This window comes from Acomys minous (assembly GCF_964271855.1).
Source record: "Acomys minous genome assembly, chromosome: 14".
NCBI lineage: Eukaryota > Metazoa > Chordata > Mammalia > Rodentia > Muridae > Acomys > Acomys minous.
In genome coordinates this window covers 2,888,029-2,913,112 of record NC_140496.1, presented here as the reverse complement: position 1 = coordinate 2,913,112, position 25,084 = coordinate 2,888,029, and the positions used below count along the sequence as shown (strand labels likewise).

Genomic DNA, 25,084 nt, shown 5'->3' with positions numbered 1-25,084 from the left:
TGCATCCCCAATGCTAGGGCTATGGAGTACACCCCCAATGCTAGGGCTACGGGTGTACATCCCCAATGCTAGGGCTATGGAGTACACCCCCAATGCTCGGGCTACAGGTGTACACCCCCAATGCTAGGGCTATGGTGTGCATCCCCAATGCTAGGGCTACGGTGTGCATCCCCAATGCTAGGGCTATGGATGTGCACCCCCAATGCTAGGGCTATGGTGTGCATCCCCAATGCTAGGGCTACGGTGTGCATCCCCAATGCTAGGGCTATGGATGTGCACCCCCAATGCTAGGGCTATGGTGTGCATCCCCAATTCTAGGGCTACGGGTGTGCATCCCCAATGCTAGGGCTACAGGTGTACATCCCCAATGCTAGGGCTACGGTGTGCATCCCCAATGCTAGGGCTATGGGTGTGTATCCCCAATGCTAGGGCTACGGGTGTACATCCCCAATGCTAGGGCTACGGGTGTACATCCCCAATGCTAGGGCTACGGGTGTGCACCCCCAATGCTAGGGCTACGGGTGTGCACCCCCAATGCTAGGGCTACGGGTGTGCACCCCCAATGCTAGGGCTACGGGTGTGCACCCCCAATGCTAGGGCTACGGTGTGCATCACTACAAGTGGCTTCTTTAACCAATTGTTCTATGTCTCTTTACATTAGGGCATAAAACTTCATTATCTGTGCCAATGTGATCACTAGAAAGGGTGTCTCCAACTTGCTTTGTACTGAAAGAAATTATCACTGAAGAAACATAGTAAAAAAAAATGTACAGAAAATCAGGTCTGCCTAGTGACCACAAAATAAAACTATGATTTGTCTTTCAGTCTCCAAAAGCATTTAGGGGTAATTCTACTTGTATCTAATTCTAGATTTCTTAATATTGATAAAAGAGACATACTATTATAATATATTACAATATAATAAAAATACATTGAATACATTAACCCTATCTATAACGTATAAGGGTAAATAAATGTATGTAAGCTTGTGAGAGTCAATCCAATTATTTAATCAATTATTTTCCATCTAAAAGGCAAACTCTATGGTCGCTCACTTGGAGATGAGAAATGGAAGGATTGGAAAAGTTAAAAAGTGTGGCCAGCAAAATGGCCTAGTGGGTAAAGGCACTGTCCCTAAGCTGGACGATCCGAATTCTGCTCCTGGGAGTCGCACGTTGGAAAGGGAAAACCAATGTCTACAAACTGTCTTCTGGCCTTCACACTTGCACCACAGCCCGTGCCTCCCACTAAATAAATAAAACGTTAAAAAAAAAAAAAAAAAGGAAAGGAAAAGAACCGCCCACCGAGCATGCATCGAGGAGCAGGCAGAGCCCAGAATGACAAAGCGTCGTTTAAGGTTAAGTGGCCTGAAGGGGACCCGGAGTGTCTCTCTCTCCTACACACATCAAATGTGATCGGACAGACCACAGTGCTGTTGCTGCCGGGTCGGCGGAGAGCGTCTGTCTGTAAGACTCAAGCCTCGCTTTGGCAGGTGAGAGGCAGCAGAAAGGATACGGGGGATGGCGAAGAGCTGTGCAAACACGTGGAAGGAAGACCCCCAGGCCATCTGCCACGGGGCCACGTAGGCCAGGACGAACCGCAGCTTGTGAAGGAGCTCCCCAAGCTGAAAGCAAGGAGAGACAGGTCAGGAGGGCGGCCCTGAGCCCATCGCACAGCAGGAGGAGGGCGGCCCCCCTCCCAGCCCGTCGCACAGCAGGGTCCCTCGTAGGACAGTGCTGAGGCCCTGAGACCCCTGCTTGCTTCCGTGTCACAGCATCATCTGTGAGACAGCGACTGATGCTTCAGAGGCCACAGGCTAACCATGGCTTGTCTGGCTCCTCCCAGTAGGTCCACATAAGTGCTCAGTGCCTCTGTCTTTCTTAGAATCACCACCACAGCTCGGTCTGCTGCCCTTCACAGGGGGCCATTTAGTGGGAGATTTGTGCAAATCCCAGTGTCCTTGATGTTTCTCGGGTTTGACTGTGTGTGCAGGTGAACATGCGTGTGCATGCATGAGAAAAATAGAAGTCAGCCTCTCATGTCCTTACTCTAGCAGAGTCCACTTTATTTGCTAATCCATGTGCATGTGTGAGGTGTGGGTGTCTGTATGAGTTTGCATATGTGTGAGTTGTGGGTGTCTGTATGAGTTTGCATGTGTGTGAGGTGTGGGTGTCTATATGTGTTTGCATGTGTGTGGTGTGGGTGTCTGTATGTGTTTGCATATGTGTGGTGTGGGTGTCTGTATGTGTTTGCATGTGTGTGGTGTGGGTGTCTGTATGAGTTTGCATGTGTGTGAGGTGTGGGTGTCTATATGTGTTTGCATGTATGAGGTGTGGGTGTCTGTATGTGTTTGCATGTGTGAGGTGTGGGTGTCTATATGTGTTTGCATGTGTGAGGTGTGGGTGTCTGTATGTGTTTGCATGTGTGTGGTGTGGGTGTCTGTATGTGTTTGCATGTGTGAGGTGTGGGTGTATGTGTTTGCATGTGTGTGGTGTGGGTGTCTGTATGTGTTTGCATGTGTGTGGTGTGGGTGTCTGTATGTGTTTGCATGTGTGAGGTGTGGGTGTATGTGTTTGCATGTGTGAGGTGTGGGTGTATGTGTTTGCATGTGTGTGGTGTAGGTGTCTGTATGTGTTTGCATGTGTGTGGTGTGGGTGTATGTGTTTGCATGTGTGAGGTGTGGGTGTATGTGTTTGCATGTGTGAGGGGTGGGTGTCTGTATGTGTTTGCATGTGTGAGGTGTGGGTGTATGTGTTTGCATATGTGAGGTGTGGGTGTCTGTATGTGTTTGCATGTGTGAGGTGTGGGTGTATGTGTTTGCATGTGTGTGGTGTGGGTGTCTGTATGTGTTTGCATGTGTGAGGGGTGGGTGTTGGTACGGGTCATTCCTCAGGTGGTGTTTCCCTTGTTTCCTTGTTATTTGTTTGCATGTACATGTGGTGGTATGCGTGTATATATACATGTTTATGAGGGTAAAGCTGCATGTGTGTCCAGATGGGTCTGCATGTGGGGTTCAGGTGAGACCTAAATTCTGGCCCTCACGCTGTGTGTCAGATGCTTTCCTTGCTGAGCCAGCCTGTGCCCTGGGACTGGGCCCCTCACAGGCCTGGAGCCTGGGACTCAGCTGGTCTGGCTGATCAGGGATCCCCCGGGCTACCCCTCCTCAGCATCAGGGTCACAGGTGTGCACGGCCACAGGCAGCTTTCCTGTGGGTTCTCTGCACAAGCGGAGGCGGCTGTGCTGTGTGAGAAGTAGTCTCCATAGCCTGCTGCCTGGGCTTTGTGTGTTTCTCATGTCGTATGTGAAGCCGCCTGTGCTTGGAGAACATAGCTCTACCCGAGGAAGTGCGAGTTGGACAGTGTTCTAGAATGCTGGGGCTGGACAAGGACCAGTTACACCGGCTGCCACGCAGCACAAGGGAGCTCCAGACAGCCAAGAGGGCGCCGTTCCTCCAGGCCCTGCCAGCTCAAGCTTCCACCTTTTTGTAATTATTTAAAATATGTGTATGTGCATGTGTGTGTGTGCATGTGTATGAGTATGTGTGTGCACGTGTGCACACATGTGCATGTGTATGATATATAGTGGGGGTATGCATGGCATGGTGTGCATGTGTGTATTCATGTGTGTGAGTATGTGTGTGCATATGTGCATGTGTATGATATGTAGTGGGAGCATGCTTGGCATGGTGTGCATGTGTGTGTTTGTGTGTGTGAGTATGTGTATGCATGTGTGCGTGTGTATGATGTGTAGTGGGGGTGTGCATGCCATGGTGTGCATGTGTGTGTTTGTGTGTGTGTGTATGTGTATGCATGTGTGCGTGTGTATGATGTGTAGTGGGGGTGTGCATGCCATGGTGTGCATGTGTGCGTGTGTATGATGTGTAGTGGGGGTGTGCATGCCATGGTGTGCATGTGGAGGTCTGATAGCCAATGTGGAGTTGGTTCTCTCCTTTGCTTTTCCATGAGCTCTGGAGACTGAACTGGGTGGTCACACAGAGCCACAGAGCGATTCCCTTTATCCACTGAGCACCTCGGCAGCCCAATTTGCCGTCTCCGGGGTTCACAGGAAGCCCAGTCTCCCTGCCCTACAGTGTCCCAGACACTCTGCTGGGAACTCTTGGTGCGGCTGTTAACAATCCATCCTGCGGCTCGCGTCTATGTGACACATCCCCTCCATCCCCTCCTCCCCCAAAGGCCTGGGCGACATAATGGTCCTCTCGATGTTTTCCCAGGATGGCTGTGTCCTGGGAGGCTCTTCAGACACCTTTCCATACAGCTGGTAAGTAGGTCAGGTCCAGCCACGCAGCCAGACAGGCGGCCCTAGGGAGGGCGCATCTGCAAGCACAAAGCTTGCGGGGCCAGCACAGCAGCATCTGATTAAACGAATCTATTACAATTATTTTTTGCTTAGCACAGCAGTTTGTATTGACACATAAGCAAAACCAGTAATCAGACATCGAATGCCTCCGAACCCAGCATTTCCTTGCTCTAATTGTGCCCGGGGCCCCAGCTACCTTCACTCTTCCCCACATCTCCCCAGGTCTCCTTTCCCTCATGAAGGTCGTGAAGGGTGAGATGCAGAACAGGAGGTGTGACGAGGGCCTCGCTGCTGTGGCTCTTTCGAGCTCTCACACTAACTTCCCGTGCAATCCCTGAGAAAGGGGGTGCGTGTGGGGATTAGTGTTCGGACTACATGGGTTTGAGACCATGGGCTGGAGTGTTCTAGGCAAATATTTCAAGCTCCTGTGTCCTTGAGCAAGAACGGACAGGGACACGTGGACAGTGGGGGAAACAGGGCACAGCAGCACACTGGTCTACTGTTCTGTTTGGCTTCTTTGTTTGCTGGCCCTGAACTCACCAAGTATGCTAGGCTGTCTGGCCACTGAGCCTGGAGATGTCTCGGACTCTCTCACACTTGAGGCCCAGCTCCTCTGTTCTGTTCTGAGATCCAGCTCAGGTCCTAGTGATTGCTGTGCAAGCGCCCTCACTGTAGAAACACCGCCCCAGTGCTTTTCTATGCTAATTGACCCTGTTCTCCACCCCAGTCTCCTGCCATGGGCACAGGCATGCATGCTGCCCACACTCCAGCTCCAATCCCCGTCTTCTGCTTCTGTGAAACGGAGCCTCGGTGTCCACCTGGAACAACAGCTTTCTGTCTCCGAACCACCTGCATGGCTTCCTGCTCAGGCCACTGCCAGGGCTGCACAGGCCACCAGGGTTCTCCCTTCTCTTTCTGTCTCTTTCCCCCCTCCCTCTCCCCTCCCCCTTCTGCCTCCCTGGCTCAAGCCCCTATCACGAGCCACATGGCTTACCACTTCCAAAAAGAGAAGACGAGGTGTGCCTATATGACTCCAGAAGATGGTGTTCAAAGAGACAGAGCTCAAGGACAGCCTGAGCTACAGAGGAAGACTTTGTTACACACACACACACACACACACACACACACACACACACACACACACACAGCTTTGGCCAGCACAGGAATGGAGCCCTACCTTTGTCTCACTCCCGCTCAGGCCTCAGTTGGGCCTTCTGTTTCCACCTCAAGATGCCTAGCACACACCTCCACTCCCGACGCCTTCGCACCTCCCAGCCACCATCAAGCCTCTCACACATGGCTCAGCCTGTGACTGTTGCACCTTTCAAAGCTTCCGTGGGCGCCACTTGCTCCACAGCATTCCTCCTTCTTAAAGCTCCAGGCCAGCACTTTTGCTTCCCAGACATGAAGGCTGACTGAGCACCAGGTCCATGTGCTTTCTGGAAGCTTCTATACGACAGATGACCTCCTTACTAGAGAGCTTCTTGTCCCACAGTCACCTGGCGGCACCGCAAAGGTAGGCTTAGCTTGAACCTAGTCTGTCACACGCAGTTACGAGATCATGCAACAAGTCACTTTTTCTCATGACTTAGTTTCCCCGCCTATAAGCTGAAGAACACTGCCAGAAAAGCTATACAGAGAAGTCAAGTGTTCAAAGCATTTCCTGCCCCTACACACACACACATACACACACACACACATACACACACACACACACACACACACACACACACACACACACACACAGTGCCAGGGCTCTGCTGTCAACCACACTCCTGGCCACGGATAGCCTCGGGACAGAGCTTGGCACTCACAGAAACTTCATTGCTGTTTGTGTGTGCTGCATGTGTGTACATGTTCCTGTGTGTGCACATTTGGTTTTTTTTGTTTGTTTTTGTTTTGTTTTGTTATTTTGAGACAAGGTTTCTCTATGTCCTGGACTCGCTTTGTAGACCGGGCTGGCCTCGAACTCCCAGCAATCCACCTGCCTCTGCCTCCCGAGTGCTGGGATTAAAGGTGTGTGCCACCATGCCTTGCGAGTATGCACATTTGTACACACGTATGGAGACACGAGGTCAAGGTCTTGTGTCTCCCTCAGATGCTCATGACCCTGGGGTTTCTCACTGAGCCACAGGCTTACGGTCTTGGTTAGGCTCCCTGGTCGGTGTGCCCTGGCAGCTCTCCTCCCACCACCTGCCCAGAGCCGCAGCTACAGGTGCAGCCCTCATGCCCGGGCTTCCCACCTGCCCAGAGCTGCAGCTACAGGTGCAGCCCTCATGCCTGGGCTTCCCACCTGCCCAGAGCCGCAGCTACAGGTGCAGCCCTCATGCCTGGCCTTTTATGCAGGTGCTGGGACTCTGAACTCAGACCCTCCTGTTTATGTGGCAAGTGAGCCCTCTTCCCACTCCAACAACTACCTTTGGAACAAGGTGTTTTGAATACATTCTTTTGTAAAAGGCTGAACTCTTAAAAAAAATCAGTTTATTTTAAATATGAGATTCTCCACCCATATCCATGAAGTACAAGGAAATGCCATTTAGAAAGTGCTGCAGAGACCTCGAACATGAACTGTGGTCCTCCGTAACGAGGCTGCACACCGTGACTCACAGCAATTATTCAAACACTATTACCACGAAACAGCCTCACCATTAATTTTAATTTCCTGAGTGGCAAAAGCACCCATGTTGAACTAAGGGTCTGCAGAATTTCATGTTTAATGTGTTATGGGATGGCAGGGTTTTCTGGGGTCATGCATGCACATCCTCCTGCAAAAGTTATTCAAGACTTCCATGGATGTCCCAGGCCAGTAGGACGGTGTGAAAGGTTCGTGACATCTTGACCCACTTACAGTCAAGTATTCTAGCCGCCAAGTCTCCTCCCCACACAGCTTACTGCAACTCCAAATCTGGACGGATAGACAGACCTCAGAACATGGCAAGGGTTTCCTTGGGCTTCTAACTCTTTATGAAGGCAAGGATGAGATTAAACTTTTCATCCCCATGCCTCCATCTCCATAGTGCTGGGATTACAGCCATGTGGCACCATGCTTGACTTTGATGGTCCTGGAGAGCAAACCCAGGGCTTTGTGCAAGCAAGGCGAGCACGCTACTGTCTGGGCCACATTCTCCTTTCTGTATCATATGATGGTGCTCGCTCCCCCCCCCCCCCGTGTGTGTGTGTGTGTGTGTGTGTGTGTGTGTGTGTGTGTGTGTGTGTTCAAAGGTCAGAGATGAATGTTAGGAGTCTTTCCTCAACAGCTCCCACCATCATATTTTGAAGCATGGTCTCTCCCATAGCCAGCTGTTCAGCTAAGCTGACTGGCTGATGACTGTCTCTGCTCTGCCATCGTTAAGATTATACCACATGCCAACACATCCAGATTTTTATCTAGGTCCTGGGCTCCAGACCATGGCCTTATGCTTTAATCCAGGTCACTTTTGACCGGTGTTTTATCGCAGTAGCAGGGAAGCTGGAATAGAACCTGGTGTCAGGAGTGGGGTTCGCTGGGACGGAGCCTCCCACGGCTTTTACCATACAGTAGAGTGTAGACGGTTTTGGAGCTTTGGTCTGGAAGAGCATTGAGTGCTCAGGGCTTAATGACCTGTGGGGACTTGGAAAGTACTGGAAAGCACTGCCTAGATAAATGCAGATCACGGAGGCCCAGCTTGCCAATGTCAGAAGGAAGCTGAGAGTCTCCCAACAATTCTATCAGTGCCATTAATATGGTATTTTGAATAAAAACTTTTGGTTTCTGGCTATCTGGGGCTGGAGAACCAGTTTTGGTCACCAATGAAGTGAAGCCGCTTGCCTTATTAGGACAATCGGCGCTGTTCAGCTGGATCTGAAGGCTCAGCTGTGGTTAGTAAGAGACCAGGTATTATTGAGATAAAATCTTGGAAGGGTTTTCTCAGGCTCAGCATACACAAGTGGTGGTCTAGAGAGTGAATCTCAAGCTAAAAGCCAAACTTGTCAAACTACAGGTCATCTCGCATGTGGCATTGTTTTGAAGACCTAGGGGAGCCACGGAGAGCACCTAAGCTTGGCCCTGTGAGGCCATTGGTGAAACTGCAGCCTCAGCTACAGTGGAGACTCCAGAATTAAAGGGTTCATGGAGAGAGACTGGGTCTTAGCCCCCTCCATGGAAGAGGAGGAGGGGGAGGATGAGGAAGAAATGGTGGGGGAGGAAGAGGAGGAGAGGGCGGGGGGAGGGGGAGGGTCACTATTCCCTCCCCTGAGGCTCTAGCTATCACTTCTTACTGTCTCTGCTGCACAGGGACTTGACAGGAGGAGATGATCCAGTGGCGGCTATGGACTCTGCACAGATGTCGCCGTCTTTGAGCTAGACATGGCATACTAGGGGCTTTCCAGTGGTGTAACTGCCTGTGTGTCTCCCATGCTCCTATAAACAACCCCAGTAAGCTCTCTGTCTCATCAGCCTGGCCTTCAACGGGATCCAGCCTTTGGTCTGTCTGTATCTTTCTTCCTTTCTGGTGAGAGATGGCAGGTTCTCTAAATCTCCCCAGGAAACGTCAGGCAACAGGAGACACGCCCTTCCCACCATTAAAAAAGAAACAACGAAGGGAACAAGCAAAAAAACTTGCCTTGGTGAATACAATGGACACCATGAAGAAATCCAGGAGGAAACTCTCCGAAACGTCTTTGTAGTCAAAGTGGAAAAAGATGACGGCGAAGCCCAGGTTAGCGAACTGGTGGACCGGGTTGCAGAACGACGTCCTCAGCAGCTTCATGCCCGCAGTGATCATCAGGAAGATGTCCCAGCTGTGGAGAGCAGGAGTGGGTCAGCGGCCTCACGTGACATCCCTCGAGGTCTGACCATGTAACAGGCCATGTGCAGCCCCAGAAGGCCCACGTGGAGGTCCTGTGCTGCCCACGCCTGCAGACAGAGAGCAGGGCTCAGAGACCAGCGTGGCCGTCTGAGGCTTCGGGAAGACTTGCTCTTACCTACTCCTTGGCGCTTCCTCCTTGTCACTGAAGCCATCTTGTCTATCCTTCTCAGTTTTACCTGTCAACCGGATGCTCCCTAGAGTCATCTGAGAAGAGTCTCAGCTGAGGTGCTGCCTGGATCAGCTTGGTTTGTGGGTGTGTCTGTACAGAGTTGTCTGTCAGTGATGTAGGAGGGCCAAGCCTGCTACGGCGGCACTAGGCAGGTGGTCCATGGCTGTGTGAGGAAGCCAGCCAGAGAAGCACGCACCTGGGAGAAACCAGCAAGCAGCACTCCGCCAACAGCTTCTGAATACAGTCCAAGGATGGAGACATGTGAGGGGGAGTCTCAGTGCTCAGTGCTTGTGAGGAAAATGCAAGAAAATGAGACAAGAGTCTTGTGGCCTCGGTTTCTTCAAAATGTGGAATTGTTGTTGGACTGTGTTCTCTGCCCCTCCCGGGTGTAGCGGGCGGGAGTGGGTTTGCCTCAGCTGTTGTTATTTGTGTGACTCTGTGAGTGAACATGTCTCCGCCATGTGTGGCTCATCCTGTGATCGCACACTTTACTCAGGAGACTCCTCTTGACCCCAGAGTATAAATTGTCTGCTGCTCTAAGTAAAGTTGGCTATCACATGAGACTTTAGTCTGCCTCATCTTGAGGCTCCACTCTCCCGGGTTTACGCTGCCAACAGTAGCAGTAAATAAAGGTCCTGCTTCACTTCCTGTCCTGACTTCCCTCCTGATAGTTTGCAACCTGGAAGTGTGACCTGATAAGCCCTTTCTTCCCCTGAGCCCCTTTTGGTCAGAGCATGTTGTTGTTGTTGTTTTTTGTTTTTAAATCACAGCAAGAGAGGACCTTAGGGCACGTTTCCTGGATAACGGTGGCTGAGAGGCCTTGTTCTCCTCATCAGCAGGCACAGAACGCCCTCAGGGCTTATCAGAGATGATGGATGCCACGTGAGAGCATTCCACAGAAAATGTGTAAACAGTTGCAAAACAGACAGTGTGCTGTTCCAGCGAGGGTCTGTTCCATGTGCATGACAGAAACAAGGGCATGGCAAGACCCTGCGTCATGCTCCGAACGTGGAGAGAAATGCAGAGGTTTAACGATCCGTTTCCATTTCTCCGTCTTACCTCCAATGTTTCTCATATGTCTGTCGCTCTCGTGAGCACAGGTCTGTTGGCCCCTGACCTCTGTCTCACGGTGTCAGCTGAGCAGCTGAGCATGGCAGACCTGCAAGAAGCCTTCCCTTCTGGGGCATCGTTTTTCTGCACCTTTTCCGACCCTAACAGTGTTATCAGGCCAGTGACTCTCATCTTCTGTCGAAGGACAGATCTGCAGACTACCAAGTGGGTTTTCATCTGTAAATTCAGAATTAATTTTCCTGTATGGAACTAATGATTCAGCATTGCACGGCCCGTGCTCTGCAAGAACACGGGTGCCCTGACAGGGGGATGTCTCTGGTAACTCACTTTTTACCTGATGAGGCGCCTCTTGAGAAACACGGGAAGTGACAGCAGGGTGCCCTCCCTCTCCCCCTCCCTAAAGCATGATATTTGCTGAACAGGAAAAACAAAAAACCAAAAACCAAAAACTGATATGAAGCAATTTGTGAAGCTTGAAGCACAGCCAGCGGTGAAGGCTCCAGGATTTCCGACTCATGCTGGGCTCCTGCCACCTGAGGGGCGTCATTAGCTGCTCTTCTGCGGGGAGACATCCAGACCCCCCACGTCCATCCGAGGCACCGCTGTGGGCAGATCCAGCTTCCTTTGCATCCCTGTCACTGAACAGGAACTGTCTGCTCTAGATGGATTTGAGGGCAGCAACGCCCCGGTTCCTCTCACTCTGCCAGTGTACACGGAAGGGGCGTCACACCGGCTTCTGCAGCCTCCGAAAACACTGTGACCCAGATCAGTATGAGAGTAAAACGTCATCCACTTACTGGCTCCCGAGTCTCCTGTAGTTGCTTATGGAGAAGGCGTCAAGAGTGAGCGCGTTCAGGACGATGGCCGGGTACAACAGATACTTTTCAAAGCATTGAAGCCACACATACAGTCTCTCAAACCACATTAAGTGAGCAGCATCTGAAAGAAACACAAGAGCCACTCTGAGGAGAGCCTCCTCTCACAGGCAAATAGCCAGAGGCCCTCCCTTCCTGCCGGGTTGTGGTGTCGGGTCTCCTGCTGAGCTGCTGTTCCCAGCTCGGACTCTGCCAGTCCACAGAGGATGCCACACAGGTCAGCACCCGTGTTTCCAAGACAGATGACTTCCTGGATATGATTCATGAACAATGAAACAGTCATAGGTCATCAGGTCACCCCCTTTCCCTTCTTTTTGTTCTCACAGTATTTTACTTCCTTGGTCTCTAAATCCTTTCTCTCTATGGTAAACTCTCTTCAAGTAAGAGACATATAATGCCAAGCCCCACCCTCCATATATATATTATCAGATAAAGACAACGACATTTATCTGGGGGTGGTAAAGAAAAACAAAAGATATGTCAGCTTCCACTAAAACAGGGGAAGTCAGAGAGAACCCTTAAAGGATGATGGACACAGAGGTAACAATGTCCCTCCCCTCCCCCTCCCCCTCTCTTCCCTCCCCCCAGCTCCCCTCCCCTCCCCCTCTCTTTTCCCCCTTCCATTTCCTTTCCTGGTTTAATCTCTTGAAAGATCAGTTGTTTCAGTTTCTTTCTGTATAAAATTAAGCTCTCCCCACCCCACCCCCATTTCCCCATTTATAAGGAATCAACAGTGTCAGATTGAGGCCGTCATATCAAAAGCGATTCATTCAGCCTGCTTCAGAAAATATGTTACAGAATTCTACCAACATTTGTCACCAGTTTGGAGAAACATGACAACCCCAAAAGTAAAAGGAGGGACATCCAAGCCATGTCACCGCAGTACGTCAGAGGGAAGCGATGGGTGCCAAGGCTGGGGAAAGTCGGGAACCATCTGGCCAGGGAAGGGGTGTGTGGCAGCTTTTCAAAAGCTTGTCATGTTTGCTTTTGGAAAAGGGTATTTTCCAGTGTGTGGCGACAAGAGTGACTTGGGATGGGGAACAGGGAAGGTAGGGCCTGACTGCAGACCGTGGTAAGAAAAACTGGGTGTTCATAGGCTTCAGTTATTCACCCGAGAAATGGAAAGCAATAAATTTCAATAAAAACATAACCAGAGTCAGCTCTGAACTCACCGCCGTGACTTGCCAAATACGTAAGAGCGGCATGACTTGCTCAATGAGCCCAACCATCAGAGGCACCTGTGTGTCTGTGTGTCTGTCTGTGGCTGTGTGGCTCAGTCGGCCTGACTGTATGTACGTGTCTGCGTGTTTGTGTTTGTGTTTGTGCCTGTGTCTCTGTGTGTTGGTGTCTACGTATCTCTGTGCCTGCATGTATGGCTGTTTCGGTGTTGCCCACGTGTCTACTTATGTGTCTATGCATGTACCTGTGTGTAGGTGTGAAATCACAGTCCCCACGGCCATGCTGAGCCATGTGTTTGTGATGGGGTTAATGCTTATTATGGTTTAGATGTGATTAGTCTCCTCTGGCTCACACATTTGCACACTTGCTCCCCAGCAGGCGGTGCTGTCCTGGGAAGCTGGAGAACCTTCCAGAGTGTGGCAGCTAAGCACAAGTGGTCACTGTGGGTTGGGCCTGGAAGGAGACACCACTTCTGGGTTGGCCAGAGCTCATTTCTACCTCTTGAGCTGCAATGATGTGGTGACCCTGGTGGCAGCTGCCACACCCACAGAGCATCTGAGCTGCTCCGCCCTCCCCACTGTCCCCACTGAGGTGGACCACAGCAGCTACCAGGGGGCTTCCTACTGGTCGACTCTGCTCGATGGGGCTTTATGAAGTGTGGTCCCCCAAAAGGCCAGGTCACGCAGACAAGGACAGTGCCTGGGTCCCTATGGCATGCTGGCTCTGTGACTCTGACAAGCCACATGGTGACAGCTGTGAAGGAGCCCCATTTCTCATTTATGCAGGGAGAAAGTAACCATGAAGGAGCAAACGCAACATCAGGACACGACATCTGAGACCTATAGCTGGGCTGTCCACCTCGAACCATCTGACGTTTGTGTCTAAAGTGCCTTGATTTATGACTTTCTTTGTTCTTATTGTAAACTCCCCAAGAACATCTCCCACATCCGAGCATGGAATCTGGGGTAACCCAGGTCTGAGGCCCTGGGCCGCAGTCACTCATGCTTGGCTCTCGAGTATGATCTCTTTTGTTTGAGGTCAGAGTCAGGTGGGTTTACTCTTTGTTGTTGTTTTATTTTTTGAGACAGGGTCTCACTATGTAGCCCTGGCTGGCCCGGAACTCACTATGTAGACCAGGCTGACCTTGAGCTCACAGAGATAAGCCTGCCTGAGCCTCCTGAGTGCCGAGGTCAAAGGCAGGAGACACCAAGTTTCACTGACAACTGTGTTTATGCAAAATGTTGGCTATTTTTTATAGAACCCTAGCTATACACACAAACACACAGAGAGGCGGGAGGGAGGGAGAGAGGGGGGAAGGAAGGAAGGGGAGAGACAGACAGACAGACGTTATGGAATAGCAGAGCAGAAGTAAAGTGGGTCTGAGATCTCCCAGCTCTCAAGCTGTGAGGTCAGGGTTTGTTTTCTTAGCTACTGATGGAAAATTAATTTCATTTTAATTCTTGCCTGTCTTGGAATCCTACCACCCTCAATAATGTACTCTAATGAGATGCTTTGAGCTCCATCTGGGCCCATAGATCGCACAATGAACGTTTACAGTTGGGGGCAAAAGGGGGCACATCAAAAGATGACCAATAGTATAGAAGGGTGCTTAAAAAGACCAAGTCCAGAATTCTGAAACTTTAACTTAATCCTTTCTTGTGAGGCAACCAGGAAAAGCTAATAAAAAGCAAAGCTTGCAAATGCAATAACTTGATAAACATGTGCCCTCAGTCCCCATATTGTCTCTGTAGTTGTACACAGGACAGTTAAAAATAAAAGCTGTGTGATCATATTTTATAACTGCCTCTTTGGAACATCCTCAATATGCAAAGAGACCATAAAACCACATTACCGGAGGATTGTTCTTTCTCTTTCCCTTGGATTATGAGGCCCCCAAGCGACAAAATACTAAATAATGATGCCATTTACAGGTTTATAGACGCTCGCTGCAGTTCAAGGCTTTAAATTTTCTTAAAGGGTTTTCAGGTTGTTTCATTTAGCTGCTTGTGGGACTACAATGGCCTTCTCAATAATTAAAGATTAATCAGGAGTCCTCGGGATGCTGTCAAGCTTTGGGAGCCAATCTTCTGTTCAGATCAGGACTGGGCAGATGCTGGAAGGGTGGAGGTGGTCCTCTTGGGGCCCTGAAGGGGTGACCCCTGAGGCCTCTACTGCAGAGAAACCCTACTGAGTGGTGTGAACACCGCTGGGAGTTAGCACCCCTGGCACGGACACTCTCTTTCCTACTGTGCGCTTCGTTCGCTCTCTTCTTCCTTCCTGGTTAGGATAATCTCAAAGTTCATGACCTTTAACTGCATTCTAGTTCAGCACTTCTTGTGCCTCTCCCCATACCTGGGGCCTCTTCCCATGCCTGGGGGCCTCTTCCCATGCCTGGGGGCCTCTTCCCATACCTGGGGGCCTCTTCCCATGCCTGGGGGCCTCTTCCCATACCTGGGGGCCTCTTCCCATGCCTGGGGGCCTCTTCCCATGCCTGGTGGCCTCTTCCCATGCCTGGGGGCCTCTTCCCATACCTGGGGGCCTCTTCCCATGCCTGGGGGCCTCTTCCCATACCTGGGGGCCTCTTCCCATGCCTGGGGGCCTCTTCCCATGCCTGGGGGCCTCTTCCCATGCCTGGGGGCCTCTTTCCCCGCCTTTGAGGTTGACTGCCTTCTCTTCAGGCCTGTTAATTATTTTCCTCCTCAGTGGTTCCCTTCCTTCCCTGCACACCTGAATCAGGACTCTGTTCCTTTCCTGACGAGGACTGCACAGCTGTGCCACATGGCACTTTTTCCTTCCTCTGTGACAGCTACCCAGTGACAGAGAGGGAGGGAGGATGGGGGCAGGGGACGGGGGTGTCCTTCAGTGGGACCACATGCCTGGCTGTGGGTCAGGATGGAATCATGGTCAAAGCACCCTGATCCCTCAGGCCCTGGACTCTGCGCTGTTTTTGGCATATGCTGGGTACTTCATATTTTTGACTGAGCTGATGGATATGGTCAGGTTTGACACCACAGCAAACTTTCAAACATGCAAAAGGGAGTGAGGGCATCAGGGGGAAGCCAGGATGACAAGTTCAAGTACATGGTTTTCAGAAACGATATAATATTTTTAAGTGTGTGTGTTCCTGTGCCTGCGTGTGTGTATGTGTGTGTACACGTGCACACACGCCCGAGTGTACAGGACAGAAAGGAATCAGATGCCCAGAAGCTGGAATCACAGACAGCAGTGAGCCACCTGACGTGGTGGCAGGAACCAAGCTCAGATCCTCTACAAGAGCAGTGTGTACTCTTAACTGCCAAGCCGTCTCTCTAGCCCTAGGTGCCCAGTTTTTGAGGAATGAAAAATAGCCTTTGTTTCTTTGGTGGCTCTTCATCTTAGGGTCAGGCTTAGAAAATTCTAATTCTTCCTCCCTTTTTTTTTTTCCTCCTTCAACCAGTGAAATTGAACCCATCCAGCACAGTTTTGTGAGGCACTGTGATGGCTGCACTTTATGTCAACTTGAAACAAGCTACAGAACCTCAACTGAGGAAATGCCTCCATAAGATCCAGCTGTGAGGCATCTTCCCAACTAGCGATTGGTGTGGGGAGGGCCCAGCCCACTGTGAGTGGTGCCACTCCTGGGCCGGTGGTCCTGGGTGCTTTAAACAAGCAGGTCCAGCAAGCCATGGGAAACAAGCAGGCAGCACCCTCCATGGCCCCTGCATCAGCTCCGGCCTCCAGGCTCCTGCCCTGCCTGGGTTCCTGCCTGACGGCCTTTGCTAAGGAACTGTGACATGGAAATATATGCAGTGTATAATCCTTTCCTCCCGAAACTGCTTTTGACTATGGCGTCTCATTTCAGCAATAGACGCCCTAAGACTGCATCCACCTTTCTCTTTTCCCTTTCTTCCTCTGTCCCTCCCTCCTTTCCTCCACTTTGATAGCACTTTAAATCTTTATTGTATCTAGAATGCATTTGATACAAAGTTGTCCACACCCTAGTGCTAACAGGATGATGCCTTTATTATTTGCATCTGCAGTGTCCCTCACAGGTTCCTGTTTGGATGCTTGGACACCGTGGTGAGTGGCACTGTTTGGGGAAAGTGTGGAGCCTCTGGGACGTGGGCCTTGCACCTGGAGCTTAGGAATGAGCCTTTGAGGGCGCTGCCAGACCCCTGGCTCCAACTCTGCTGTCTTTGTCCCCATTCTTCATGATGTGAACACCCTCTTCCCCATGCTCCTGCCACCGTGACAGATTACCGCTGTCACCTCTGCACATCTGCCACTCAGCTTTGTGGCACCTGGCACATTCTTCATAAGCTGAGAGATAAGCAAATCAGATGCACTGGAGGCACAGAGCATGTGCAGTAGCATCATTTAGAGGAATTACGGTAAATCAACACGCTAGCCAAACGGAAGTGATTTTTCTTGGAAAGGAGGAATCACAGAGGGAGGGGCTGAGCTGTCAGGCGGCTGCCACTTTTCATTACAGCTTGTTCTATTTGGTTCCTGACACTCCCAGTCACTTTGACACAAGCGAAAGATACACGAGAGAAGGCAGCGTCCCTCCGAGCCGCGTCTGTCACAAGCAGGAGCCTGTCAGTCTGCAATGGAGACCCGGCTTCGCTACAGTGCGAGGCAAGTCCTCTCGTGGCAGAACTGTAAATCTGGGACTTGTTGCTGAATCGTTAATAGCACAATTTTAGAATTGTTATTTAAGTGAGATCATCGGTTGATGTGTTTTATAATTTACATAATCCTTGCTTATTATGGGCAGACATGCAGTGAGCCCCATGTCCTTAGACGTGTGTAGCACTGTGGCATTGATGACGCCCATGGAGCTGTGCACACATGCCCTGAGAAGGGTGTCCACCGCATGGTTGTCCCTCATAAGACTGCGACACTGACCTCTTGCTTCCCGCTGATGGTACTCCTTGCTCTTTAGCATAGGATGTGAGACCCACGTCCACGGGTGGTGCTTTCGAAGCTGAGGCAGCAGGTGGTGTGTGATAAGCCCCACGGTGCCTGCCAGGGCGAAGAGCACGATGCTGAGAAAAGGCTGGGAAGGAGAGAAAGGTCAAGGGTCAACGGAGATACACTTGCCAGTAATGTAGATACCCACCGTCACTCCTTCCTTCCCACATTGTGTGTCTGTGTGTGTGTGTGTCTGTATGTTATGTACATATACATGTGTGCATGTTATATAGGGGATTTTTTGTTTTGTTTTTCAAGACAGGGTTTCTCTGTGTAGCCTTGACTGTCCTGGACTTGCTTTGTAGACCAGGCTGGCCTCAAACTCACAGTGATCTGCCTCTGCCTCCCGAGTGCTGGGATTAAAGGTGTGTGCCACCACTGCCCGGCTATGTGTGCATGTTACATACATACATACATATACGATATACATGTGTGCATGAGGAGGTCAGAGGATAATCTTGGATGTCATTCCTCAGGTGTCATCTTGTTTTGAGACAGCCTCTCGCTGGGTAGTCTAGGCTGGCTGGCAAGGCTTTCAGGGCAAGCAGTGCACTGACGGAGCCCATCCTCACCGTCTTCCCCCTCTCACAGGAAGATCTGTGTCCTGAGGACATGGCGGGGGATTCTGTGGCCTGCAGCACACCCTGTGTCTTTCTAATAGAGAACATTCCAGAGAAGAAGTGGCCGTGAGCGCCCCATGTTTGTGAAGAGGCAGTAGTGTTCTGTGAGAACTGTAACGCAGCCTTTGCCCATGCTTGTCCTTGGTAGAAAATGTCCAGATGGTTTTTCTGTCACGTCGTCACTTCTGTGTTAGCCCAGATGCAGGGACTTCTCTCTCTAGTGATGGAGGTCTGGTGTCTGCTCCCAGCCCACCACACTAACAACTGCCCATGGCTACAGGTTGTTCCATCACCCTGGGTGACAGAACAACTCCCCAGGGAGAGGAGGTAGCACAGGGGAGGTGACACAAGGAGAGGTGGCACAAGGGGAGGTGGCACAAGGGGAGGTGGCACAAGTCTCCTCCTGGACATAGTTCTCAGAGTGTGTGTTCCTTCACCCTCTTTCCTGGCTCCTCTACCCTTCTGTGTCCTCCTTCCATATGTGACCTCCACAAAGGGACCTGAAAAGGACACCAGATCCCTGGGGACACCTACCCGTAAGGACAGGAAGACAGTGCTGGCACTGACCGCAAAGGAGAGGACAGCAGCGGCTGAGCAGATGATGAGATCTGATCTCAGGACATCCTTCTGGAAAGAGAAGAGTGGCTGTGAGGTCACGTCTGCGTTTCCTCAGCAGCTCCCGCCCCCTCACCAGGTGCGTCAGTGAGGACACTAACGCGGCATGTGCTGCTCTTCACTGGTCAGACCCTTGCCCACTGAGCCACCCCAGAGACGCCGTTCCCAGCTTGTCCACTGGCTTCCACTGTGGGCTTCTCAGGGAGAGTGAGGCGGGTGTAAAGCTAGTGGAGTGGCACCGTGTTCTACCATGGAGAGAACACAGGTGTCCATACATAAGATCCCTCACTGCAGATTCAGACGGGACAGAGTCCCCACAGACCTCCCAAAGCCCCCTAACTCACAGAATCTCACAAAGCAGGGCTGACGCTAACAGTCCCTGTGAGGTCCTGGGTGGCTTTGGGTATCAACACATCTACAGCCTGGAGATGCCAAACAGAAGCGAGGCACGTATTTGTACTCTGGGCCACCCTGATTATATGTTTTCATCCAACTATCAGACCCATAAACAAACAAATTAACAAACAACTACCACTTTCCAGCTACTTAAATACACACACACACACATACACACACACACACACACACACACACACACACACACACACTCCCACCTGGTTCTCTTTCATTGATTTTTAGATTTAAACAACGTGTTCTTCCTTATCGTGCCACTAGCTCCATACCTGTGTTAACGTGTAGAGCCGGACAGGCACGGTGGGGACAAGGACGAGAATACTGACACCGACCGTGTGTGCTGGGTGAGACTGTCGGGGTGGGGTGGGGTGGGGTGGTTCAAGGAGCCCACCACCCCCACGCCATTGCTTGTTGGGTATCCGTGTCCCTGTTCTGAACTTCCTCCTGTAAGCTGGCAAGTATCGAGTGTGGGAGGCGCTGCCCTCCTCTGTGTGCTGCTATGACCAAGAGCAGAGCAGCCTGCGGCCAGGCCTGTACACAGCCCCCGCTGAGGGGAGTTAAGGAGGACCTGACGCAACAGTGCGAAGCAAACCCCGCAGGGGAACGGCGCTTGCTGGCTCACTTACAAGCTTCCGTGCACAGCCCAGCTGCCCAGGAAATGTTGCTGCCCACAGTGGGCTATGCCCTCCCGTGCCAACTAACATAACACTCCCTTGAGACAGGCTCGCAGGCCAATCTGATCTGGGCCATTACTCATCTCTGCTCCCTTCTCAGAGGACTTGGCTGTGTCAAGTTGACCATTAGAGCGAACGGGGACAAACAACGATTGTTTCGGCTTTGTCTCCAGCAAAGGGGACCTGGTTTGGAAGCCCAGAAGAATCTGCCCAGGCCCCGCTGGCACCCCTCACACTTTCAGGACACAGCCAACCCAGAGGCCTGGTCTGCGTGCCAAACAGCACTTTCAGGCTGTTTAGCTTTTTTCTGTTTTTCTCTGGCATGAGTTTATGTCATTCAAAATTACCTAATAGTTGTCCATAGGGAAGACTAATATTTTACCAAGTAATATGATTTAAAATTGTGTCATATTTAATTGACCAATTTTCCTGTTTGAAGGGCAAACAGTGGGCCATCAGTTCAGCTGTGGGGCAGGTAGGTCTGGAGGGCTGGCCTTCTCCTTCCCTTAGAGGAAGAGAAAACAAAAGAGCAAATTGCTTTAATTCTTTTCCCAAGTTAGAACAACACTGTAATTATTAATTAACCAATTAATTAATTAATAACTTAGAGGCAGGCTCTCATAGTCCCGGCTGGATCTGAACTTGCTCTATAGCTGAGGCTGATCTTGAGCTGGTCTCTGCCTCTTGCATTCTGGGATTACAGCCACGTGACCCACCATGCCTGGCTTACACCCAGTGCCAGGGCATGGAACTCAGGGCTTTGTGTGTGCTGAGTAGGAACTCGGCCCAGCCTGGCACTGTGGCTCTTGTCAGATAGGAGTGTCCCTTCTGTGAAACACATACGATGGCACGGCCTTTGTCTCTTGCAAGCTGCTCTCTCACCCACCTCCTTTCCACAGTCTAGGTTTTACAGACCACTTACATATTTGAGATATGAGAGGTACCATGACTGAGGCGACTCTTAGGAAGAAAGCATTAACTGGTCATGAGTTAGTAGTCCATGACCATCACGTGGGGAAGCAGATGGGCAAGGCGCTGGAGGGGGCAAGGCGCTGGAGGGGGCAAGGCGCTGGAGGGGGCAAGGCGCTGGAGGGGGCAAGGCGCTGGAGGGGGCAAGGCGCTGGAGGGGGCAAGGCGCTGGAGGGGAAGCCGAGGGACTTACATCCTTCAGCAAGGCCACACCTCCTAAGCCTTTCCAAACGGCTCAACCAGGGACTGAACGTGCAAACATATAAGGCTATGGGGGCCGTCTTTATTAAACCACCACACACAGTAGGACTATTCCGGGGTTTGTCCCAGGTTATTATCTGCTGGGCTTATTCTTCCTCACTGTTGAGTAACGTTCTGTCGCACGGTGTGCTACAGTGGGTTTATGCACATGTGAGCACACATTTGAATGTGCGCTCGTTTTCGACTGCCCTAAATAAAACTGCTATGAATACTCAGGATGTATCTCTAGACACACGTTTCCTTTTTTTTTTTTTCCTTGTGTAAGTATCTGGGGATAAAAGGTTGGGGTATACGGAACATCGAGGCTTAGCTTTTAAAGAAAAAATCTGAACTATTCTCTAAAGGAATTGTAGCCCCCACTGCATGCTGGGCCTGTGTCCTGGATGTTCCGCATGCTCTCAAGGACTTTTCAGTTCCATCTACAGGACTGGCTGTGTCAAGGGGTCTTCATTGCAAATAATTGCACCCTATTCTGTGGCTTGTTTTCTTTATGCCTCCACTTTATAATTTAAAACAATAAATAAAAGGCATAATTTGCTAATTTATGAGGCAGAAATGTACTCAATGGTGTGTGTGTATATGTGTGTGTGTGTGTATGTATGTGTATGTGTGTACATGTGTGTGTATGTTGTTTGAAACTATCCCCTCATAAGCAGCTGACATCATAAAGGCTGACAGATAAGAAGGCTGGAGCGAGGGGTCTGCAGGCCTCAGATCCTGTCCTCCCGCCTCTGGGTTTACAAATCACTGGAGTTGACTTTTAAGGAGAGTGTAGCACAGGAGTCCAATTTTATTTTGTCATTCATTGTAAGTGCTCAAGATTTAAATTATATCTTTAAATTTTTCATGTATGTGTATCTCTGAGAATGTGGCACCTATGTGCAGGTCCCCTCAGGGACCTGAAGAGGGTGCTGGGTCCTCTGGAGCAGAAGTTACAAGCAGGTGTGAGCCACCAGATGTCAGTACAGGGAACTGACCTTGGCCCCTCTAGGACCCAAATGCTCTGTACGGCTGTTGGCTGTGGCACCTCTGCCCGGGGTCACCTCTAACTCAGCTCACGAACTGTGGATTTTATACACTTGTTTGCAATTCTTGCGCAGATCTGTGAAAATCAGGCTCTCTCCTGCAGCTAGGATCAACAAGGTGGGTGTCCCTGCCTTTCCCGGGCAGCCAGGACAACTAAACTGATCCCTTATGCTTCACTCTCACGCTGGGTGTGTGGACCTCGGCATCCTATCCCGGGCGGCCTTTCACAGGACCTTACCCTGAAGCCCCAGAACTGACTTCTTTCTACTGCACGGGAGCTGACGACCAAGGGCAAATTCCCTCAGAAGCCCCTGAACAAAGGCTTCCTGCCCGGTTTACTGTGACCCTTTGGCTGCCCACATTCATCTGTATTCTTCTCTCAGGCTTTTTATTATTTCTAGTAAGAACGGAGGCACATTTGATTCAGATTGTTTTGCTTTTAGTTGGCAAGTTTGCTTGGCTAGTTTATCTGCTCCAGTGTCTGGTGTCTGACAGCTCTCTCTGCCGCTCACTCTCCTGTCTTCCCCAAACTCTCTAATCCCTTTGTGACACATCTCGGTGTCTCGTGAAGGATTAGCGTGTCAAAATCTTCCTCCTGCTGCTGAATGCCACACGTTGGATTAATCGATTCTCGATTGTGACATTTAATTTTCACACAATGTATTCGCAGAACTGATGGCCCCTTCCTGCCTTCCTCAGATCTCATAATCTCACTCTGATCTTGGCAGGGTCTTCTCTCTTCTCTTTTCTCATGATTCAGCTTTTTATAGACCCTTAAATCCCAAAGCCTTAAATTCGCCTTCCTCATCCCTCTCTTTCAAGTCTATCTTAAAGTACGAGCTGCTGTTTTTCTAAATAAACCTTAATCATTTGCCAAGGCTGTGAATTTGATTCCACCAGGAATGTTTTTGAACTGCATTAAGCATTAAAAAAAAACTATTTTAAAAGGCTTGGCGGTTTATAAAGCCCAGTCTTCCCACCGGAAGCCAGGGGAGGCCTATCCATCACTGGCAATGGAGCTTCATTTACATTTTAATAGGCTGCCTCCTTTCACTTCTGTGTCACAGTCTTGGCACCTTCATCTCCACTCTCAGGCGCTGTGGTTCCCGCTGTTGAGCGGGGCTGGGCTCTGGCTTCCCTGTTGAAGGTTGTTTTTGGTTTGTTAATGTTCTTTTGCCTCCTGTGTTTTCTCTTCTCTGCTAGCATCTGTGGATCCCTCTAGCAACCACAACGGACTCTAATAAGATTTCCTGTGCATTCTCCTTATACGGGGCATCTTAGCTACATTTCACCTTCTCTCTAGTTTTATGTCATGATATCCAGTAGTGATAACTTTCCCTCATTTTAATGGTAGATTCACTCATGTGTAACCAAAAACACATTTGTTCTCAGTATATTAAGCATTTAAAAGTTTTTGTGAAATGTGGGCGGAGGTGTCTCTCCCTCTCTCCCTCTCCTCTCTCCTCTCTCTCTCTCTCTCTCTCTCTCTCTCTCTCTCTCTGTCTCTCTCTCTCTGTCTCTCTCTCTAGTTAGAAGCTACTTGTCAACCTCAGATGTCATTCCTTATCAGCTGCCATCCTGGTTTTGGACACAGAGTCACTCACCCCAAGTTCACTGCATTGTTACATTGGCTGTCTAGCAAGCCCCAGGCATCAGACTGCCTCCATCTCCCCAGAGAGTGCATGGGCCGGGGCACAAGTGCACGGCGCACACGCACGCACCTCATCAACTGAGCCACCTCCTGGCCCTCCTGGGACATTTTTGGCAGGACTCAATGCCTCCTCTCTGAAAGAGGTGTAAAGACGCCATTCCAACTCTATACAACCTGGAGACTTAGACAGAGAGGGGGTCAGAGAACTCTAGATGCCATAACGAATAGTTTAGAAGTTCTCTGAAATTTATGCTCAAGAGGTTTTAAAGAATAACATATTGGTCCACATTAACTGAATGTAATGAAAGTATTGACTCTAGACTCGGGTATTGAGCACTGGAGGAGGGTGTAGCAGAAATAGAAAGCTATGTGGCCAAGGCACAGGGGAAGCAATGTTGCAAACCCCGAGGAGAAAACACCAGCCTGCAGTACTTTGTGGCCGAGGTCTGGCTGCATCCGCCTTGCTCCTGCAGAAGCCCACAAGCCCCCTGGCTGGCACTTCTCCTTTTCCAGCAGGGTCTCAATGGGCAGCCTTTGAAAAGGCAGGTGTTCTGCTTACAGTGTGGTGCCCAAGACCAGTGCTGCCCCAGTGAATCAAGACACGAGGGGGCGCTACCCAAAAGAAACCCCACGATCTACGAAAGTCATCGAAGTTTCTCATACAAACCCAAGTTAGAAGAAGAGAGGCAGGTAGACAGACAGACAGAGAAAAAAGGAGCAGAGAGACCTGGAGAAACACTATCAGAGGCAGAAGGCAGTTGTTGTTTTTTTAATACCTTGTAGCAAAGGTTGACAAGGCAGTGTGTGAAATCATCTCTGATAATCCCACAAAAATATTATGATTAGACAGGGTCTCGTCAGAGAGGAGCACAAACATCCTGTTACATCACCTGACACATCAGGGTTCCCAGTGATGTGTTGTAGGAGAGCAAGACACTGGGGGACAGTGAGACAGCCATGTGTCTTCTGGGCAAACCGGATGAACCGACCCACCATGTAAAGGTGGAAGGAGAAAACCAACTCCACAAAGCTGTCCTCTGACCTTCACTGGCACTCTGTGGCAAATGCCCCCATTCTCCTCACCCCAGCAGTAAACGCAGAGATGATTTTCAGAAAAGACCATGAAAAGCAAAGAAAGCCACATTTCCTCTAGCTGCACTAATGACGTCCTGTCAGGGTGCCTTGGGCGATTTTATCATCACGCTGTGATTCCTAGGTTGCTTTTACTGGAATAAACACAAGAGCAGAGATGCAGCTCCATTAGTCATGACACCAAGGAGGGACTTAGGGGCTGTAGATTCCCTCAGAGAGCTATGGGGGTTGGGGGTCAGTCCTGGCCCAAGACCTCTGGTAGGTTCACTATACATGCTGCCTTTAGAGCTGGTCTTCCTCCACACTCCACAGCGTCTTCTCTGTGGTGCAGCTCCCGAGCTGCCTGCCTCA

The 25,084-nt window shown here is 50.5% G+C and overlaps 1 protein-coding gene and 1 long non-coding RNA gene across 3 annotated transcripts in view; one reads left to right on the top strand and one right to left on the bottom strand.

The window, feature by feature from the left end:
* The window catches only part of PCNX2 (pecanex 2), a 143,630-nt gene that overhangs the window by 44,344 nt on the left and 74,202 nt on the right, over window positions 1–25,084 (bottom strand). For both annotated transcript variants that reach the window (XM_084757682.1, XM_084757683.1), the window contains exons 18-22: window positions 18,566–18,658; window positions 17,346–17,496; window positions 11,202–11,343; window positions 8,919–9,096; window positions 1,516–1,624 (exon numbers count right to left, since the gene is read on the bottom strand). In XM_084757682.1, the coding sequence (XP_084613808.1) occupies window positions 1,516–1,624; window positions 8,919–9,096; window positions 11,202–11,343; window positions 17,346–17,496; window positions 18,566–18,658 (673 nt within the window). The remainder of the gene's footprint in view (window positions 1–1,515; window positions 1,625–8,918; window positions 9,097–11,201; window positions 11,344–17,345; window positions 17,497–18,565; window positions 18,659–25,084) is intronic.
* LOC311583793 lies at window positions 16,963–20,789 on the top strand. The gene is made up of 4 exons (XR_014774680.1): window positions 16,963–17,075; window positions 17,383–17,547; window positions 18,528–18,725; window positions 19,322–20,789. It is a non-coding gene; the product is annotated as an uncharacterized lncRNA (long non-coding RNA).